We start from the raw sequence: 22020 nt of genomic DNA, 5'->3' as shown, positions 1-22020 counted from the left end.
CAAGAGCCAATCAAGGCTATTAGTCTCATACATTATTGGTTTGAAGTTACTCAGAAACGGTAACGTGAAGGAAAGTTGGGCTGAAAGTTGACTAAATCGGATGGGTCTCATTAAAGATACAATAGGCAAGATTTTTGTGTTAAAACATTGTTACAAGACCATTCACTGTGTACATCCCTTCCTATCTCTCCTACTAGTGTACATGTCTGGGCAGAGAAGGAATGACAGAAGCGGAAGCAACTGGCAGGTGAATCATCTCTACATTTGTATGATTCACACACACACACACACACACACACACACACACACACACACACACACACACACACACACACACACACACACACACACACACACACACACACACACTTTTGCCTTGTAGAAGCAGCTGTTGATGTGTGGAAAGTACTACCTTAATAAAGGCTGTAGACTGTAGAGGCTTTATTGAACACAGTGACAAATACAGACACCTGAAATGCTTGAAATGAAAAAAGAAAAACCCACATTTTATTGCACTTAAGTTTTAAGAAAATAAAAATTCTAAGTGAATCAAATACAGGATCCCTTTAAGTGTTTTTTTTTCCTGTCTGTTACATCAGGCAGTTATATGAACTGAAAAACAAAAAAACAAAACAAAAAAACACCCTGCAACATCTGATTTCACAAACCAGATTATAAATTAAACGGGGGAAAAAATAAAAATAACGGATAGCAAAAAGAAAACAGGATTGTTTATACAGTGTTACACCACTTTCACAGTTCAGCTTGAGTTGTGACTCCTGGTTGAATGAGACAAATCAACTGGCTACTCTATGATATTTTCAGTGTTGGCCTGCGATGTCGTTCTATCGGGGACGTGGGGAGGGAGCAGGCGGGCGTAAGGCTGACGGCTAGCCCCGCGCGCTACGCTAACGCGCTCCCGGCATGTCCAGCTTCAGGCCGATGCGTTTGAGGGGCCGCCGGGCTGTGCACGATGTGCGCAGTCTCACTCGTACGCGCTGCTCTCATTGACACGTCCGTTCATATCTGTTCTCTCCCCGCCGCCCTGATCCTTTTCCCCACGGCCCTCAAAGTGTAAATTTCCCCACGGAACAGGCCAGGGACCTTGTCCTTAGGAATGTCTTCACAATTTGCACCAGAAACGCACACACGTGCCCGTGTACGGACACACACACGCACACACGCGCACACGTGCACACGTGCACACGTGCACACACACGCACACACACACACACACACACACACACACACACACACACACACACACACACACACACACACACACACAGGCAGGCAGGCACACACACACACACACACACACACTCCGAGAAATTTTTTTTAAAAATCCATCTGTCAGTCTGTGATACTCTTTCCCTAACTGCCTCGTAGAGGCACGGTGGCTCAATGTTTGAGTGGCAAACAAAAAAGATAAAATAAAACGAACAGAAAAAAAAACAAACAAACGTGTTTTCCCATGTTTTCTGGTTTTTCAAAACATCCAAACGAGAGTCAATTTGGAATTTAGCCTGGGACTAAAACGTCACAGCAAAATAAAGAGTTCCACCTTTCCTGTCGTTTAGCAGCATTCAGTTTGGCCACTGGGTATACAGTACTGGGGGGTAGGGGGTGGGCAGTAGGGGGCGCTATTCCCGTCAGCTTGGAGAGAGAACCTCTCCCCGTTCCCACGCGTAGCACCAACGCTGAGAAACAGACCCGGGTCTCCCACTCCAAACCTCAGGCCCGCCCCTCCACGGCAATACATCCAGCTTCAGTTTGTTTAAACGCACAAACGCGCACGCGCACACAAACAAAATATATAGTAAGAAACGGCAAAACAAAGAGAAAGTGGGTTAATACTGGGACTGACTGGTTGGCAACAGCAGGCAGAAACTCTGAATATGAATCTTTCACTGAATCTCTCCAAGGTACAAACAAACTGAAATTCACAGTCTCATTTACCTGTGGCATTCAAACCAGGAAACAAAAGAAAAAACAGAGTGGGTGAGAAACCGTAATAAAAATAAACAACAAAAGTTAAGGGCTGCATTGAGACAGGGGGGCATCCTGGTCTGACAGTCAATCAGATCTTGGCAAAAAAAAAACAAAAAAAACAAAAAAAACTATCTTGTATTTTTCCACAATAAGAAGCTCTTTCTTTTTTTTTTTTAAAGTTTTAGTTTTTAATATTTTTTATACACTATTTACCATTTCTTACATGACAACTTCAGTTTCCTTCCCTCTGGACTTAAATGTATACATCAGCGATTCCATAAATCTGCTTGGCTGTTGTTGTGGGGAAAAATATATATGTTTATATATATTTATACATCTGAACAGTTTTCATCAGGCTTGAGCACGCAAGTCTCTGCACAGAGCTGCCGGACTTACAGCAGGAAGTCACCGGAGAGCTTCCACGACATCTTTTACGCCATTTTCTTTTCCCCCTCCTTTTCTCCTCTCCCCCCGTCCTGGCGGTCCCCGCGGCTGCCGCCCGCCTGCCCCGCCCGCTCCGGCGGCAGCGCGGGCGCTAACGTCTCCGGCTCGGGCGGGCAGGGAGGGAGGGAGGGGGGCGGGGGGGGGGGGCCGTCCCAGTGTCTTGACGCGGCGCGTCCGTGGTTTGGTCGCCCCTCCGGGCCTCCGCTCACTTCATGTCCACGTCGAAGTCCAGCACCAGCAGCTTGGTCTCCTCGGTGCCGTTGCGGCTGCCCACGGCGCACACCAGCTTGGTGTTGGAGGCGCGGATGCGCCACACCACCCCGCCGCTGCCCCCGCTCTCCAGGGTCACCAGGTTGCGGATGAACTCGCCCGTCTTCAGGTCCCACAGCTTGACCGTGCCGTCGTCTGAGCTGGTGATCACAAAGTTCTTGTTGAACTGCAGGCAGGTGACGGCGCTCTGGTGCTTGTGGGGACCTGCGGGGGGGATATATATATTCATATTATATCCAGCTGTATTATAGATCATAAAGTTCCTGAGAGAGAGAGAGACCATTATAACATCAATGACAGCTTCTCACAGTATAGCCACAGATTGCATGCAACTATATGAATAGAGAGTTGATTATCTGGGGGTGGTAAAGAATCTGGGGCCTGTTGGTCTGGCCTCATGGGGATTGGACGCGGGGTTCCCGGGAGACGTCCCGCAGCAGTGTCAGCGTTCTGGGCTGGGCACAGACCCGTCATTAGTGTAAACAACGCAGAGCGTGGCGGTATGGAGAGCGCTGGTGGCTGTGGAGTAACGGCCCGTCGCTGGGCAGACTGCACTGGAGACACTTCAATGAGAGCGCAAACCTCAGAGCTACAGCTGCTGCTGCCAAGACACTCTGCTACAGGCAGCTGTGTGTGTGTGTGTGCGTGTGCGTGTGTGTGTGCGTGTGCGTGTGCGTGTGCGTGTGTGTGTGTGTGTGTGTGTGCGCATGAGTGTGTGTGTGCGCATGAGTGTGTGTGTGTGTGTGTGTGTGTGTGTGTGTGTGTGTGTGTGCGCATGAGTGTGTGTGTGCGCATGAGTGTGTGTGTGCGCATGAGTGTGTGTGTGCGCATGAGTGTGTGTGTGCGCATGAGTGTGTGTGTGTGTGTGTGTGTGTGTACGTGCGTGTGTGTGTGTACATGAGTGTGTGAGTGTGCGTGTGTGTGTGTGTGTATGAGTGTGCCTGTGCGTGTGTGTGCGTGTGTGCGCGCGTGTGTGTCTGTGCACGTGTGTGTATGAGTGTGTGTGTGTGTCACACGGGCATCACCCAAAGTCCTATCCATATGTCTGCATAAATTGACTGTCAGTAACGATTCTTTCGCTGGTCTAAGTCGCTATAATGAGGGCTGACCTAGCAGTGTATAACTCCACAGCAGCCCGAGCTCTCCTCCACATAATGATGCCAGGACCAGGGATCAGATGGCAAAAAACACCACGGACCACTGTTCAGCACAGCAGCTGAAGATGGTACAGGTTCTCACACACACACACACACGCACTCACTCAAAAGCAAAAGCACACACACACACACACGCGTGCACGCACGTACACACGCCCAGCGCGTGTGAACCTCATTTCGTACGAGCGAGCCGATCTCAAGGGAAAAGACCCCGATCTGCATTTCAAAGGCACACTGAGTGAGTAGGGATCAATGCCTGGAGCGGAGAGGGGTGGGGGTTTGTCTTTAATCTGGCTCTAACGCGCCGCGTTACCCACTCCACTGCACGGCCTGACACCGCTCCCCATCCCCAGCCCTGTTCAGAGCTCTCTGTCTGAGTGCGCTGCCCTTCCCCTTATTTACTGTACATAGAACAACTCCCAAGACCCTGCCCAGCGACCTACTTACCAACCTGACCTACAAAACACCCAGCTGACCCCCCCCTACTGCCTCACAGAGCCCCACCCCATCATTACCCTCACCTCTCCATGTCCAACCCCCCCCCCTACCCCCCACCCCCACAGGGACGCTTTGCCCAACAGAGCATGTGCAGTTAGATTTATGCATTCATTTGAATTCTAGGGCATTTTGGGGGTAGATTAGCACTGACAGGCCTTGCCTTCCTGCGAAAGGCTATAATTCACACAGCGAATAGTCTGCTCCAGAAGTGGCATCCACACGGGCTGTGTAGGAAAGCTATCATACATCGCAGCATATTCACTTAGCAGACCCTCTTATCCGGAGCGACTTTAAAAGCCAGAGTGTGTAAGTGCGGGCGCATATACATGTTAAATGGGCTACACTGAAATAGACCGGGCTATAAAACCGCTTTTAGCAAAATGGTGCAAGCGCAAGATCGTTAAAATGCTAATATAGGTTGACTTTCAACACAGAGCTGTGACACAACCGTAAATACACGCAATTACGTAAGTGATAAGTAGCAGTTCTGTCACATAATACCGATTTAAGCGCAAACCGGGGGAATTAACACAACCAGGGCACATTCCATCTCACTTCTGAAGGGGGTCTCACGAAGAGGGGCGTGGGAACAGCTGCTTGCAGGTACAGTGCAGAACAGCCCGGGGGAGGGGGTTATTACCCTTTCCCTTTCTCTCTCTCTCTCTCTCTCTCTCTCTCTCTCTCTCTCACCTTGCAGCGTTTGTAGGCACTGGCCCGTTTTGATGTCCCAGATTTTGACGGTGGAGTCGGCGTTCCCGGACACCAGGATGTTGTCCTTCAGCTCCATCCCGCTGGTGAGGGACTGGTGCCCCGTCAGCGTGTGGATGCAGTTCCCCGTCTCCACGTCCCACACGCGGATCGACGTGTCCAGAGACCCACTCACCACGTGGACGCCGTCAAACTGCAGACACAAACCCCGCCACGGTCAACCGCTGCCAGTGACCATTACATCACACATCACATTACATATCACATTACATACTACATTACACACCTTTATCCAAAGCCAATTACCGTTGATTAGACTAAGCAGGGGCCCATCGCTCAAGGGCTCAACAGCCACACTGATCTTATTGTGGCTACACTGGGGCTTGAACTGCCAATCTGATCTGGTAAGGCTATCGTCTGACCAATCAGAATATATGTACACACAATGGTATGCACACACATGTAACGAAAGAGTTTAAACACACTGGCAGATGCATTTGAACCACACACACAAACCCCTTTAAGTCCCCCCCACAGATACAGCCGAACCACACACACACGCACATGCACACGCACACGCATACGCAATCCAATAAAACACAGATACGCAGATAAGGACAGACAACACTATCACACAATGACAGAACAGACAATTGCGGCTTGTATACCGAAATATAAGTGCTTAGATTACTACTGCTTCCCAGTTGTTACTGTGATTTAAATGTTGCCGGCTCTGAGGAATTCACATAGAGACAGAAGCTGGGATAAAGAGTGAGACCATCATGACTTCAGTACTGCGGATTTAACTTTCATTACTGGGAAAAATATTACTTCTGCTTGCAGTGAATCCTACAAAATCAGATAACAGTGTTGGTCTGATAGTGGAACAGTGCAAAGGTTCTTATATTGCCTAAGCCTATTGCATTTTAGAACACTAAAAGTCCCATAGTCTCAGGTGCTTTTCTGTTATTGCAGGACGTTTATTCACTTTACTGGGTGTTAAAAAGTGGCATCTTTATACCTTCTAGTCAAAATAATTATTCCTTGCCACTTATGAAAAATACTAAACATAAAATAGACCCTGTTGGTATGCTGCACATTGGTAATTAATAGATTGTAGGCACATGGGCCACCTATAATAAATAGACCCTGTTGGCATACCCTGTTGGCAACCCTTTCAGTCTCAAGAGTGCCACAAGGCCCGCTCGACCTTATACCTTTTAAAGCAATCAAAACTACCACTACAGTTTTGTTCTGAGTCCCTATTAAAACCCAACTAAATTCTCAACTTTCTCAGCCAATGCCAAGACCCCTTGGGATTTGGGTGAAGTCACTTAATATTGGGTTTTGGACTGAAAAGTTTAATGAAGATTGGGGTGTAATGTACTGCTCTGTAAAGATTAGATGCTGTTGGTGTACCACTCAGCTGTAAAGAGTAGACCACATAGATGTACTGCTAGAGTAGACCCTGTTGGAGTACTGCTCACCTGTAAAGAGTAGACCCTGTTGGTCTCTGCTCACCTGTAAAGAGTAGACCCTGTTGGTGTACTGCTCACCTGTAAAGAGTAGACCCTGTTGGTCTCTGCTCACCTGTAAAGAGTAGACCCTGTTGGTGTACTGCTCACCTGTAAAAAGTAGACCCTGTTGGTCTCTGCTCACCTGTAAAGAGTAGACCCTGTTGGTGTACTGCTCACCTGTAAAGAGTAGACCCTGTTGGTGTGCCCCTGTAGCGTGTGCAGGCAGGTCTCTGTCTCCGGGTCCCACACTTTGACCATGAAGTCGTAGGCCCCGCTGACCACCCTCCGGCCGTCGTACTGCACGCAGCGCACCGCTGCCACGTGGCCCATGAGGACGTGTAAACACTGGCCCGTCTCGATGTCCCAAACCCGCAGCGTGGCGTCCCGGGAGCCGCTCACCACCCTGCAGGGAGGGGGGCAGGGGCTGAGTCTCCAGGAAAACACCCCCATTCCCCAAAACCTCCGACAACATAAAACACTGTGTCCCTTTCAGAAATAAACACGTAGGCATTTCAAAAATGCTTTCAGCCAAAGAAGGTGCATTTCACTTGGCTGGAAAACCACTTATGCTGCTTTAAATAAGTAAAGCTACACGGCTTTCACCATGAGAAGGAACAGGGTCCTTACACACAGTACAAATAACGCTCAAATGGCATTCCAATCTGACATTAAGCTTACTGAAGTGTGAAGTGCTCTTTCCGGATACAGGATACTATATGACAGAACTCCTCCCGCCCTTAAACCCTCAGGCTAAATGTTTTCAGCGCTAAGCACAGAGAAGGAGATGACAAAGCAGGCCGCTCTTAATTTGCACCACACCTCCCGGGGGTACAGGAGTGGACACGTGGACATTTTACTGTCTCTCAGCTTCTAGTCCTCTCCGTGTAGTCGCAGCGCACACAAAAACAAACGTCCCGGGGCGTCTGGTAAACAGGGCCGAACGCCTCTTTGCCGCGGCGTGTGTTGAGCGTTGAGCGTTGCGTGTTGAGCGTTGCGTGTTGAGCGTTGTGTGTTGAGTGTTGTGTGTTGAGCGTTGAGCGTTGTGTGTTGAGCGTTGTGTGTTGAGCGTTGTGTGTTGAGTGTTGAGCGTTGTCGTTGTGTGTTGAGCGTTGTCGTTGTGTGTTGAGCGTTGTCGTTGTGTGTTGAGCGTTGTCGTTGTGTGTTGAGCGTTGTGTGTTGAGCGTTGTCGTTGTGTGTTGTGTGTTGTGTGTTGAGCGTTGTGTGTTGAGCGTTGTGTGTTGAGCGTTGTCGTTGTGTGTTGAGCGTTGTGTGTTGAGCGTTGTCGTTGTGTGTTAAGCGTTGTCGTTGTGTGTTGAGCGTTGTGTGTTGAGCGTTGTCGTTGGCGGCGTACCTCTTCTCGTGCAGGTGCATGCAGCGCACCGTGGACGTGTGTCCATACAGCGTGTGGATGCACTCGCCCGTCTCTGCGTTCCACACTTTCAGCGTACGGTCCGTGGAGCCGCTGATGATGATGTTGTCCCTCATCTGGGACGACCACACACCACCTGTGTGTCCCACCAGCGTCCTCAAACACTGCAGAGGCGAGGGGGGAGGTTCGGTTAGTGCCCCATAGTGCCTCTGGCAACGGAGACTGGCAAAGCACAACACAGAAATGCAACTGCTTTTGTTAAAAACAACATCAAAAAAGACAGCTGTTTCTCAGCACACTCAGAGTAAAACACAATACAGTATTAATGAGAACATGTACAAAGCAGTGACCTTCGCGGTCAAACACTATCAAATGAAATCCAATTCTTCGTTCTCGGTTGGCTGTGGCCCGATATGTTTATCTGGTAAAGGATCTAAAGGACTGCAGCCTTCAGGGAGCAGATCCCTCGTCACACCGATCACTCCTCTCCCGATCCGCTACACGTGCGCTTGCCTACGCTTATCGGCGCTGGGAACAGAGCATCTACATCACTTTAAGGAGAACGCGCTGAGCCTCCATAAGAAATGAAGCGGCTCCCTTTAATTGGAGGTGGTAAATGAGGTATCGATCACACGGTGATTACAGAAGCCTTCAGCGCACTTTCAACTCGAGCTTTCGCCGCATCGGCCCCATTCAATTAATCCACCCAAAACACGCCGTGTTTGAGGGGCTGAGGGACCCGGTAAACCGGTCATGTGATGAGGTCATGTGATGTGAATGCGCGTGACCTGGCAGCCGGGTGACAGAGCGTGGGGGTGGGGGGTGGGCTAGCCAGGCTCGTTGTCATTACGCACAACCCTGACCTCTCTCTCACCTCTCTCTCTAGGGACCAGGGTCTCCCTTCATTCAGCAGGTCTGCCTAACTGCGACCAGGAGCTATTGACCGCTATTAATATGACCAATGGGAAGACACGGTAGCCTGTACATCGGCTAATCACGTTCCAGGAATTGATTCATTGCATTATTACTCAGCTAGTGGCATATGTCAAAGCACAGATGTTCAAGGCAAGTATAACATTTTTTAAAACTGATAACTGTAGGGCTAATTAAAAATGTAACATTTAATTAACAAAAAAGCACAGCAATTCAGAACGTAGTTACAACCGTCCGTCTCGAGAGAGCGCTCGCAGTCAGGTCTCAGAAATAGCATTAAGTTCCATCGCACAAGTCCTTAGACACAAATGATCTAGTGCTCATGCACTTATGCACAGTATGCTTTTAGTACAACACAGTACAGTTTGCCTGTCCGTGGCAAGGCTCCACTGACAAAGACCTTGGGCCCAGTAGGATTTCCCTGTATACATAAACGTTCAAAAAATAAATAAACTGATGTCAGGTATTCATTCATTTGCCTATTTTGTATATGAAAATAGGCTATTCTACTGTTCACAAGGAACAAGCCACACTGCGTTTGCAGATTAAGGACTTGAAGTTAAAAGCGTTTGAGCATCTCAGGCCTGTTCTGGTGTCCCTCAGGGTGATTACAGCAGAACAGAGGACCCCTCCAGGTCCTTTGAAATGAAGGGGCGTAGGTGTCTGCTTATCTGCCTGTGGACTGTGTGTAGAAACGCAGCAGCGCTGGCTGCCTGGAGCGGGGGGGATTAGCACCTTTTTCAGGGGCTGTTTCTGCTCTCTGAAGATTGAGAGGTGGGTCTGATCCACCGTTCGCCCCGCTCCATGGAATTACGCTCATCTCCCCCCACCCAAAGGCCTCCCCCTCCCTCATAGCGCTAACGGGGCTTAGCATGCCCGCTGCAACCGCCACAGCATTTATCACAACGTTGCAATACGCCCGTGAATAAACACGGGTTAAATAAAAGGTGTTGAATAAAAAGGGGTTAAATAAAATGGAGGTGTCAAATAAATACGGGTTAAATAAAATGGAGGTGAATAAAAATTGGTTAAATAAAATGGAGGTGGTGAATAAAAAGGGGTTAAATAAAATGGAGGTGAATAAAAATTGGTTAAATAAAATGGAGGTGGTGAATAAAAAGGGGTTAAATAAAATGGGAGGCGGTGAATAAAAAGGGGTTAAATAAAATGGAGGTGAATAAAAAGACTGCAGAGTGCCAGGCCCATCCCTGTGTGTTGAAGGCCGTACTCTCATTGACTAACTGTTGAGCGGGATGCTCCTGATTGGATGGACGGCCAGATCTCTGCATTAGCATGCTGTGTTTGGCTGGCTGATCTCACTGCTGTTACCTAACAGGGCAGCGTGCCTGCAGCAGCTGCTATGGATCTCTGCCTGTACACCTCCCTCTCCCTGCATCTCGTTTCCTCTCCGTGCATCTCTTCCCTACCCTCCCTCTCTCCGTGCATCTCTCCATCCCGGCTCTCCCGCTCTCTCCGTCCCTCTGCATCTCGTTTTTCCTGCCCTCCCTCTTGCTCGCTCCATGTCTCACTCCGGCTATGCCTCCAACACTGCCTCGCTGCATTTTCCTCTGCAAATCTTTCCCTCAGCATCTCTCCCCCACTCCCTCTCCCTCCCTGATACTCTCTTTCCCTGCCTGTTTTTCAATTTTGCAGTCCAATTGAATTGTACTTCACTGGCAGCACAAAGCAGATCAGTCCTGCAGAAGGGTTGGTATACTCGACATGACATTAACGAGGCGCAAACACACCACGAGCAGCCGCATGGCATAATGTATGACAAATATGCACAGCCGCAGATATCCGAGGTAGATACCAACAAATACGACAGTAAATATGGGAAATGACAACTGTACAACCTGATAATCAAATCGAGTGTAGCATTTAATTAAAAAGGAGCTTGGCGTCTCGGAAATATTTATTACCTCCCTTCCCTACAGAGCACGCTCAGTCATAAGCTCACGCTCAGTCATAAGCTCTCGCTCGTTCTCTCTCTCTCTCTCTCGTTCTCTCTCTCTTCCATTGTGTTTTATTGGCAGGGAAAAAACCAAAGCAGAGCTGCCAAGGCAGTCTCATGCATTATACAGTATGAAATATAACCGGATGGTAACACACAACGCAAATGTATAGATGGACAGATAGGCCGAAAGTTAAGAATAAAATTCTATAGTACATCAAATATGGCGAGCGGGTAACAGATGAGAGCATTAATAGCAGGGAATTTCATAAAATCGTTTAGTTGAAGCGTTGAGTTCTCCGTGTGGCCCAGCGTGCCTCCCCGCACGTTCACAGTGCCCCACCGCTCTCTGTTCGGCCGATAACATTTCTGCAAAGGTCATACTCGAGAAACGGTGGAGGAGAGCAATTATATTTTTAAATAACACTTCCCTTGCTTCCAGTATTTATCATAACGCATTAGTAAGTGAATCTGTCTCGACACCTCTCGACTCACTGATTCTTTTCATTATTATTTTATAAATTTTTTTAAAGCAGGGTTGCCTTTGCTTGCCCTTTCTTTAGGCTCGATGGCCCAATGACTACATGAATACTTCCAGAGTCCATTTTGTTGTGGTGTTTTAGTGTGTGGTGTGTTGGAGGTGTGTGGTGCAGTGCAGTACGGTGATGCTGTTGTTTTCAGTAGCAGTGGGGCGGTTCGGCTCTGGGCATTTCAGAGCTCTGAGGAGGAAAGACGGCCATTACGGTAGCGTCTGCACCGTTTATTATTTTGCCGCACCTTCAAATGTTTATTTCGTTTTGTTGCTGTGAAATCATTCCTTTCACTCCTTGAATCTCTCTGTCCATCCCTACGTGCTGCACCCTCTCCCTCTCTCTCTCTCTCCCTCTGTGGTCAGCCCATCTTTTCTTGCACCCATTTCTTGTTCCCACATCAGCCTCTTTACTAAGACCCCGCCCTCCTTCACCGAGCACCAATCCCGAGGGCTTAATGATCCCCCCTCTATAAAATAGATTATGGCCGGAAGAACCCCCTCCCTTTCGGGAACGCAGGCTGCCTCTGCCAAAAACACCTATCACTCCCTCCAGATGATGCACGTCTAAGGAAAACAGGACAGGCGTACAAGCATGGAGACCGCAGCCCGTGCCCTCTCCTCAGGTATCAGGCGGCGGGAACGCTCTGAGGGGCTTCTGCAGGGGGCAGTGGAGCGTCTCGGACTGTTGTGACCAGAGAGACCGGGGAGGGAGGTGTTGGGGGCTGAAGGGGAGACTGTCCAACTTTAACCGAAATAACAGGCAGGGTTTGCTATCCCAATGCAATGTGGCGCGCACAGTGCCGTCAGAACTCCCGGAGAGAGCGAGAACCTGCTTTTCTGCCAATGTTCCACCGTTTGACCGCTGAAGACCACACCATACCCGTAACCAAAGCATTTCAGTTTTTCTTTTCCAGCAAAGGTAAACATATTTTTCCGCAACAAAGCCAAACGAGAGATGTTTTTCCACTGTGTAAGCGAGGAGGCCAATCAGATTCCCCTCACACCATATCCAATCAGATTCCACCAATCAGGTCTTGGTGTGGTTCATTTCTGCCCCCCCCCTCACAGGTGAGCCATTCCTAGCATAGCATTAGGCGTCTCGGTGGCCGAGAGGTGAATTCCTACTCCGAGTGGCTGTACATCAGGCTTGAGGAATTTTTCGCTAGGGTAAAGCTAATCTTCGGAGAGGAAAGAACAGTGAAAAAACAACAGGTTTGAAATAAAGCCACGCTCTGGGGTAGGAACATTTCTGTGGGGGAAGCATGCCTGCTGTCTCCAGCACTGCATGACGCTCATGGGTCACGAACGCTGCGGGATTCTGATGCCCCGCCACTCGACCTGCCTAAATTTAGGCTGGCCTCCCGGCAGACAGGAGAGGGGTGCGGCGTCAGAGAGCTGGGCGGGGAAGGGCGGGTCCGGACAGGAGCGTAGCCGGGGTAACGGTGACTCGGCTGAGGAACGCGGGCGAGCCGGGTGCGTTCTTGGCTGAGTGGTAACCTGTGAAGATGAGGAACGAGGCTCTCTGCGTGAAGGAAGCTGATTCAGGGACGCGACTCCAAGCGCAGTGACATTTCCTGTTCATGAGAGCTCGCACAACTCGTGTGAAAACGAACGTGAGCTCCCAACCTCCGGACAAAACGACCCTGTCAGGAGAGGAGAGCTCCTGAGAGCGAACCCTTCCTCCTTTCAATACGGCACGTCCCTCCAAGTCCCTACGTCCCGCGCGCACGACCCACGTCATTAAACCGCCATTTTGCGCAGTAGTGCATTATGGGACGGTAGAGTTTGTTTCAGGAAGGCGGGGGCAGGGGTTGAGGGGGGCTGGGGGGAAGGGAAACACGAAACGGCAGAGACAGCTCTCTCTCTCCCCGCTTGCCTGGGAATCCCGCTGACGGGAACAGATGGGAGGAATTATAAATTCACACTCCAACCTCTGCGGAGAGGAAGGGGCGCGGTGGGGGCTGTTGAGGAATGAGCAGCAGGCCGAGTTTGACGAATAATCTATAATCTCCTTCCAGAGCGCTGCCCGGGGCGCGGGGCCGCACGCTGCGTGCCGTAACCTGGGACACAGCGCTGTGTGTTAAACAGAGGGCAGGCAGGGCCTGGACCCCGAGCCCCTGAAGGCAGGGGTCACCAACCCCGTTCCTGGATATCTACCGGCACTTCGACCCTAATTTGGCACATTTCTGTAAAGGATGGTCCTGCTTGATACGGTCCCAGTGTCATGTTACCTTCAAGACAGACCGGCTGAGGTGGACCTAATGGGTGAATTTCAGAGGTGGGGGAAAATGGACCCGAACTTATACAACGGTCCCTTCATCACATGCAGCGTTCACACTGCCAACCATTTGTTTTAGTTACGTTTTAAAAACCGTAAATCTCGAGCGTTCCTCCCCCTTCCCAACTCTCCTATGAAATGCTACAGACCACACCGGGGCACAGAGAGATGTGAGGGCTTACGCAATCGTGCTGGGGTTCGGAAAGAGTGAAAATAAAGAGCGTCTGGCGTGTGGACGGGGCTCTGTCTGTGGCGGGGCTTCCCCCGGGTGGGGACTCTGGGGGTCAGGCCCAAGGAGGGAGGTCCGGTGGTGCAGAGTGGACCTGCTTTTATAGGAGCGTAAATCACAGCCGTAAATGTGTCCCGGCTGAAGGGCCCGTAAAGGTCTGTTCGGTGGGGGCCTTTAACGGCCGCCCCGTGGGGGTGATTCCCTCACCGCACGTATCCCAGGCTCCTTTGCTGTGCGGTCTTTCGGTCTCAAAACTGGATGTAGGGGCAGGGCCAGGAAGTCGAGCGCAGGTGTGTCCTGCCTAGACGGGCCGTGGGATGCAACCTTGTTTTCGGGGTGAACATCTGTTCATGTCTGCTCCGCTTATCATTGCTCAGTTAACTACAGTACCCATAATCCCACTAATTACTGCAATGATTGATGGGGGAAAAACAAGGCTCAGGATATGCTTGTATTTGCTCTACATATTCACTACTTCTAAACACTTCTAGTTGTCCTTCACTGAAGGTCAGAGGCGATCTTGTTATAGCCTGGGAGTGTGGGGGGGGGGGATCTGATTGGATGGGGGAGAGAGGGGAATCTGATTGGATGTGGGGAGATGGGGAGAGAGGGGAATCTAATTTGATTTGAGGGAGATGGAGGGAGAGGGGAATCTGATTGGATGGGGAGGGGGATGGAGACGGAGGTGATTTAGAGTCCCGAGTGAGCTCCCTCAGAAGGCTGCTGTTAAGAGCCCCATAAAACAGAAGCACAAGGTTCATGTCAGAGCATCAGCTCCAGCTATGAATACTTAAAAAACCCTTGAGCACACACTCAAACCCACAGGAGAGGCTGACTCACCGGCCTAGCAGTGCTCAGAATTACAACAGTCCTCATACAGATACTCTCCTCGCGTCCATAAAAACCCTAGGTGTGTTCGTGTGGGTGTGTACACGCGTGTGACGCTTTAACGTCCGTGTGCGCGTGTCCGCACGTGAGACCCTCGTGTTTTGGGTGGAGCTTCGGCCTGTAAATTTTCTGCCGTTTGTCGATTTGCTTGGACCTGAGTTTGGGTTTGCATGGTTGGTGCCGATTGGTCTGCGTAGGTCTCGCCGTTAGAAATCAATGGGACCTGCAGCAGCAGAAGCCCACTGGCAGCAGTCACTGCGGCTGTAATCAAGTCATCAGCAAGATGGCCCGAAAACAGGCTCCGCTGATGGGCCTCTCTGTCAAAACGCCGAAGGTTGACGGCCCCGGTGCCACATCCCGTAGCGAAGGCGATCGATGAGCGTTAGAAATGCAAGCGGTGTAATAAAGAGCCTAGGAAGGGACGGGTGCGATGGCTCTCCATTACGGCTCCAACAGCGTGCACTAACGCCGGGCACTTAAGGGGCTGGCGGGAAACTGGCGGAAGTGAGCCGCTCACCTTGCCTGTCACGGCCGACCAGACTTTGAGCGTGTTGTCGTCCGAGCCGCTGACGATCCGGGCGCCACAGAACTGAAGGCAGGTTATGACGTGGTCATCATGACCTTTGAGCACCTGAGAGAGAGAGAGAGAGAGAGAGAGAGAGAGAGAGAGAGAGGGGGGGAGAGAGGGAGAGAGGGAGAGAGGGAGAGAGGGAGGGAGAGGGAGGGAGAGGAAGAGAGAGAGGGATTCAACTCTCCGTACATCCATTGTTTAAAATGTACAGATTTGGGAATGGCAAAAAATATGTTTAGCAAAAAACACAACTCAGCAAAAACACAAACATGGGGGAATGGAGTCACATGAATAGCGTAGCTAATGGAAAAACATAGTTCTCTCTCACAACTTAAGGCTAACGCAGAAACCGCGTGGCTGGCTCCTTTAAGCAGAGTCCAGAGGAACCCTGCAGCTTGGGTACTGGCTGCTGAAACTGCTGATGTGGTCAAATGACACAGCAGTTCAGGAGCGTTGCCAGGAGACCGCCGAACGGGAGGAACCCAGCGACTGCGGTTACATCACTGTCGGCCGGGCAGCTGGGAGGCATATTAAAATAATTTGGAGCCCTTTGTAAGCGGGCAACGGAGATAATGCCGGCTTATTGGACCGGTTCGATTTCCGCATTCGGGGCAACGAGAGGCTTGTGCAAGCATGAGGTGGGGGGTTGGTCGGCCAATTTCCGCGCTGCCCAAAGGAAAGAGGAATTAGAGGCTAGGAGGCTCGGCCCTGAAAAACCGACCCCCGAGTCTTCCCCTGCGACACAGTCAACACATCACCCTCGCCCAAATCCTTCAGTCAAACTGACACTCTGGGTGCATAAGCCCTTCTGACACTGCGGCTTAGAACTCAGCCCTGATCTGTAAATCCACAACGCCTGCAGCGTTAGATAGGGGGAAAACAGGAATGGGCCGAGAGCGGTTACCTTGGGCGATTTGAGGTCTCCTCTCCTCCAGTTGGTGTCTATCCTGTGCTGCCTGATGTAGGCGCTCTTCCAGGGGCTGTGGGTGAAGCCGGGCTTGAGGGGCTTCCTCCTTTTGGGCGGCAGGGGCTCGTCGATACCTGGGGGAGGAGGAGGGAAATCACAGCTCAGTTTGTGCTGTTCTGGTGATGGCACCCTGACACACTAGCAAAGGGTCCAAGTCAACCCTGAAAGCCAAGCAATCCCTGGCAGTATGGGGTTTGTATTGGGGAAGTATGGGGTTTATGGGTATTGGGAGAGTATGGGGATGTGGGCAGTGGAGGCGTAGGGGGTTTATGGGTATTGGGGGCTTACCCTCCTCTTTGCACTTCTCCCTCCACAGCAGGTTGTCCTCGGCCAGGTTGCGCCAGTAACGGCACGTCTGCGCAGCCTGCAGCAGGTCCTTGGGCTCCAGGAACGAGAGCACATACAGCGCCAGCTAGAGACACAGACAGACACAGACACAGACACACGCAGACACACACACACACACACAAACAGAGGACCATGAGTATATGGGGACTGACACTGTGTGTGTGTGTGTGTGTGTGTGTGTCTGTGTCTGTGTGCGTGTGTCTGTGTGTTTATGCGTGCGAGTGTGGGCGGAGAGCGAGGTCGCACTCAGGAGCAGCATTTCAAGGTTTGCTCAGTGATTCAAAGCAAACATAATGGCGAGGCGTGTGGTGCAGTCTGACTCTAGCTGTATGTAATGAACGTCCCCGTAAGTCTATAACTGTAAATACCCTACACAATACCACGCCATATTAAATAATGCGTGTGACACTGGCCAGTAGGTCTCAGGGAGAGAGGAAAACATTAAGCCGCACAGACCACCCGACACCTCCACCACCCCTCTCTGAAGGCCTACTCCCGCCCGGCTGGGCAGCCATTCATCACAAACAGGATATAATAAGCACAGCCTCATAACCCTCCATCTCAGGCTGTGGCAGGTCCCAGCCCCGGTGCTGTGGGCTCCTGGGCTGGGCTCTGACATTTCCATCAGCCCTGCGGCTCTCATTCAGCGCTAATGCGCCCGGCTTATCCTGGGGCCTGCCACTGCCAGTGTGCGGACACGGTGTGCATGCAGGGGACAGTGTGTGTACCGGGGTAAACCAAAACAAAGGGTCGCTAGAGATCGTGCAGGGTGGAACTGTGGTCTGTGGGTGACGGGCGGGGCTGGTGGCGAGGACAGAGGATTGTCGCGAGACGTCAGAAAGGGCAGGCTCTCTCACCTCTTTGGGCAGCAGGGAGATGAAGTCCCTCTGGAACTGCGGCTCGATCACCTGCATCATGTGCTTGACCTGCGTGGGCTCGCAGCTGTCGATGAGCTCGTCCAGAGCCAGGAGCTTCTCAGGGCCGGTCCAGCTCTGCAACACACGCAGAGGGACTTACAGACGGGTGTGTGTGTGTGTGTGTGTGTGTGTGTGTGCGTGCGTGCGTGTGTGTGCGTGTGCGTGTGTGTGCGTGTGTGTGCGTGTGCGTGGTCCAAGTGTATCCACAGGGGGACTTACAAACGGGTCTGTGTGTGTGTGCTGTTGAAATTCATTTTCCAGTGCTCAAGTGCTTTACTGCAAAACCATCCATCGCTGAATTTACAGCTACCCAACGTAGCTGTATGTTAGCTATAGTAGAAAACGGCCAGAGGCCAGAACTGTGCAGCACGTTGGCAACCCATGAGGGCAAGTTCACACGGAGCCCAGCACGTGAAGGAGGCGTAGGCGTACGCACCCTGTGTAAGAAAATATAACCTCAGCCAGAGAGCTGCTTTTCAGCGCTCAGTCAAAGATGGGAATCTCAGGTTTCCCTTCTTCCACTGAGCCATGGATCTGCGTACAATATACTGCCACCTCTTCATACCCACACATCCAAAACCAGAAGGAACAAACAGCCAGGCACTGTTTCTTCCTTCATCAGCTATCAGATAAGCGAGCTGCGTACGGGATATTTAGTGACACTTTTCACTCGGTAAAAAAACTAAGAAAACCGTGATGAGAGCAGGCAGCAGAATTGAGTCGGTCCGTCTCTAAACGTATTACTGTGTGGGTTGAGCAAGTCCGACTCTAGAAGTAATATGAGCAGATATGAACTGTGATTTGGACAGAGACTCCCGCTGGCTGGCATCATGAGAGCGCAGGAGGCAGCTCTGAAAAGCCTGTGGAGAGAGCACCCAGGGGCCGCCTGTTTGCGGAGAGTCCTACTGTTCTGGACAGACTCACAAGGTTATCTGTGCACTTCAAATTAGATTAGTGCTTTAGTGCAACAGTGGGGAGGGGGATTTCATATTTCCAAATATTAAACAGACACCCCCGGCCCTCGTAATTCTCCCTGGACCAGGCCTGGGCGAACTCGCGTAAGTTCCCTTTGAAAGTGGAAAACGGCGTAATTGCCCAAGCGAGAGAGAGGGAGAAAAGAGGAGGGAGGGAGAGAGCAGGAGAGGACAGTGAGAGTATGAGAGAGAGCAAGAGACAAAGGCAGAGAGACAGAGACAGAGAGAGTGGGAGAGAGAGAGCATGAATAACAAGCCATTTCAAAGCACCTGTAATTTGGCTGCTATGCGCCAGTCTGCGGGGCTGGCGCTAGGATAATAAGGAGTTCAAAGGGGCCGATTACAGGGCCACCTCTCTCTGCTTGACGGCAGTGTTAATGTGCGCCTGAACATTAACGCTGTGTTAGGTCCTCTCAAAAAGAGCACAAGAGAACGTGAGACAAGGCCAGCACCAGATAACGGAGCAGAGATCTCCATCAGAGGTGCCTTTCTTTCCAGTTGCCTTTTCCATTTCCGTGTTTTCAGAAGGCAGAGGTGCCTGCCCTCCACGCATTCTTTCCTTCTCCCAGTCGCACAGGGTACAGGGGCAGCCTGAGGCGCACGTGCACTGTGCAAGCCAAGACAAGACTCAGGGAGCCTGTGTGTGTGTGTGTGTGTGTGTGTGTGTGTGTGTGTGTGTGTGTGTGTGTGTATGTGTGTGTGTGTGTGTGTGTGAGACATTGCGTGTGTGTGTGTGTGTGTCTGTGTGTGTGTGTGTGTGCGTGCGTGCAGGCGTGTGTGTGTGTGTGTGTGTGTGCGTGCGCAGGTGTGTGGGAGTGTGTGGGAGCGTGTGGGAGCGTGTGGGAGTGTGTGGGAGTGTGTGTGCATGCGCAGGTGCGTGTGGGCGTGTGTGTGCAGGTATATGGTTTGGCCCATAGAAGGGGTGGTGTTAAGCCCCAGGCCTTTGGTGGACATGCTGAAGGCATTTCGGCCCAAAACCGACGCTTCCCATGGAACATGTCTTTTTGCCGGAAAACAGGATAAGAGGAAGAGGATATTTCGCATATTCATGGACCTGTATTATTTTTATATGCAAAATATGAACGTGATCAAATAAAAAATATAATACTTTACATTTGTAATCTGTTGAGGACCTGTACATATATCAGACACCATTGTAGTGGAGTGCTTGGATAATTTCTTCCATAGGGCTTTAAGCTCTTGGTATTAGCAGACTTGAAAAGTCAACATGAGCATTGAAACCATTTCCCAAAACTCAAAAACCAATCAAGACAAAAAAAAAAAAAAAAGGATAAAAAAACAGAAGCATAAAGGCTCGTGTCAACAGAACAGAACTGCTTTGTGCTCATATGGATAAATGGGGGGGGTTCTGTGGATGATTGATACCAGCGATAACAAAAGCCAATTCCGGCGTCTTGAGTAAACAGCCGTCATGCATCTGGAGCGGACGGCTGTGACTCCATTGTGCCGGCGCACAAACGCAGACACGTCCCTGTTACCTCAAGCTGGGACAGGACCCTGTGGAAACTCTTGGGTGGAGCCCAGCGCCTTTTATTAACTGTGCCGTCAAAACAGCCTGAGAGCACCATAGGCAAACATCTCCTCGCAGGGCTGTCAGTCCTGAAATACAGGTGGATTGAGGGGGGATTACCTGAACAAAGCTAGCGTCTGCTTGGCTGTGGACCTACATATTACACTTCCCGAGAAAAGCTGGGGAGAGAGATACAGATTGGAGAGACGCTTTGTTCTCGAGTCGACCGCTGCTCCTTGCTTTGTGGGGACGGGTGACTTCGCACAATGAGGAAAAAACAAAAAAACAAAAAACAAAAAAAAACGACAGTGTGGTGGCTGAAGAAAGGGGTGGAATTATCCGGAAGCATGTGTGAAGATTGATTGATTTCCAATGAGCGGGAAAAGTCTGAAGATTGGTTTGGGAGAGGACTTGGGCATGTGAGGACTTGGGGGGGAGAGGGGGTTGGGCAGGTGAGGACTTGGGGGGGAGGGGAGGTTGGGCATGTGAGGACTTGGGGGGGAGGGGAGGTTGGGCAGGTGAGGACTTGGGGGGGAGAGGGGGTTGGGCAGGTGAGGACTTGGGGGGGAGGGGAGGTTGGGCAGGTGAGGACTTGGGGGGAGGAGAGGTTGGGCAGGTGAGGACTTGTGATCGGGCTCACCTGAAAAGTGCGGAGCCATTCCTGAAGCCCGGCGGGGGGCTGGATGGAGGTGATGCGCCGTCTATGCTGGCCCTGCCCATTGGCCGCCCGCAAGTCCCCGAACGTGGTGGGCGTGGCCGGGTACGGAACCAGCCCTGCAGGACTGCAAGGGGAGAGACAGACAGATTCAGTTAAAGAGGTCTAGAGAAAAAGATGAAGGACACAGTAGAGTTGGGGAAACTTAAACAAGGGGAAGGAGAGAAAGAGAGAGAGACAGAGAAAAATACAAAGACAGAAAAAGGAGGAAAGTTCAGGAAATAGAACAGAAAATGTGATGGGTGGCAGGCGAAGGAAAATTGAGGAATCTTACAGACAGCAGAGTACAAGCATTCTTTTATCAAACAAGACTTATGAGCAATTGAGATGGGAGCAACGGGACAGGCTTGTACTGTATATTAGTTCTATATATGTTTTGTGGAGAGTACAACCTATTACGAGAACAAGAACAACCAGGGGTTCACAATCTAACTGAACACCATTCTTCTTAAAAGCATTTGGGGAGATGGTAAGGATCTCCATACACCTCCCTCTGTACCAGGGGCAAAAGGCCTGCGGTTTGTACCAGGGAGGCACAAAGTAATGCCAATATCGCTAAGGGCAAACTCTTCTGCGCATTTTCACATAACAGAAAATTAATAAAGTAAAGGTGAACTGGCCGACCACTTTTTAATGGCAGCAGCTATTTGTCTGGGTCTTTCCAGCTTTTAGAGCAGGCATCTTGGAGAGCCCCAGGGTCTGTTCTCTTTCATTACATTAGTTATTTAGCCGACACTGTAATCCAAAGCTTTAACCACGCTGTTTTACAGTTGATTAGATCGGAGGTTAAGGGCTTTGCTCAAGGCTACACTGGGGCATGAACTTCCAGGTCCAAGTCAAGCACCTAGCCTATATGCGTCCCTATGGCGATAGACTTTCATTGTTTCCGGCTTGGGTGAATATTCCATTCTGATTGGATGCTAGGTGGTGATTAAACTTGTATAATCCTTCAACGTTTGGCAGGTAGTCCTGGTCAAGTCTAATGACCGTTCTAAATTAATACGCTGCTTGCGGTTTGCGGCAAGGAGAGACCCAAAGCCATCAGTGTAATACGATTTAAATGGTTATTAATTGACCACGACTTTGTTATGCCAATAAAGCAATTTTAATTTAAAAATTGTGAAATGGCGTCTGATATAACAGAATGGTTTTGTGAAATACAGTAATGTTGACATATTAATAGCCGTAAGCTCTCTAATGTTTTGGTAGTTTGCTAACGTTACTAGCT

At 50.5% G+C, this 22020-nt stretch overlaps 1 protein-coding gene across 5 annotated transcripts in view; it reads right to left on the bottom strand.

The window, feature by feature from the left end:
* Positions 1-426: 426 nt before the first annotated feature.
* LOC133130813 (F-box/WD repeat-containing protein 7-like) overlaps positions 427-22020 on the bottom strand; it is a 141210-nt gene continuing 119616 nt past the window's right edge. For all 5 annotated transcript variants that reach the window (XM_061245679.1, XM_061245681.1, XM_061245680.1 and 2 more), the window contains 9 exons: positions 20718-20859; positions 17513-17647; positions 16596-16719; positions 16245-16381; positions 15287-15400; positions 7938-8119; positions 6764-6989; positions 5052-5262; positions 427-2910 (listed from right to left, as the gene is read on the bottom strand). In XM_061245679.1, coding sequence (XP_061101663.1) covers positions 2642-2910; positions 5052-5262; positions 6764-6989; positions 7938-8119; positions 15287-15400; positions 16245-16381; positions 16596-16719; positions 17513-17647; positions 20718-20859 — 1540 coding nt within the window. In that variant the 3' untranslated portion in view covers positions 427-2641. The remainder of the gene's footprint in view (positions 2911-5051; positions 5263-6763; positions 6990-7937; positions 8120-15286; positions 15401-16244; positions 16382-16595; positions 16720-17512; positions 17648-20717; positions 20860-22020) is intronic.

Source organism: Conger conger, chromosome 6 (genome assembly GCF_963514075.1).
Source record: "Conger conger chromosome 6, fConCon1.1, whole genome shotgun sequence".
Classification (NCBI taxonomy): domain Eukaryota; kingdom Metazoa; phylum Chordata; class Actinopteri; order Anguilliformes; family Congridae; genus Conger; species Conger conger.
This window is presented reverse-complemented; position numbering and strand designations above follow the sequence as displayed.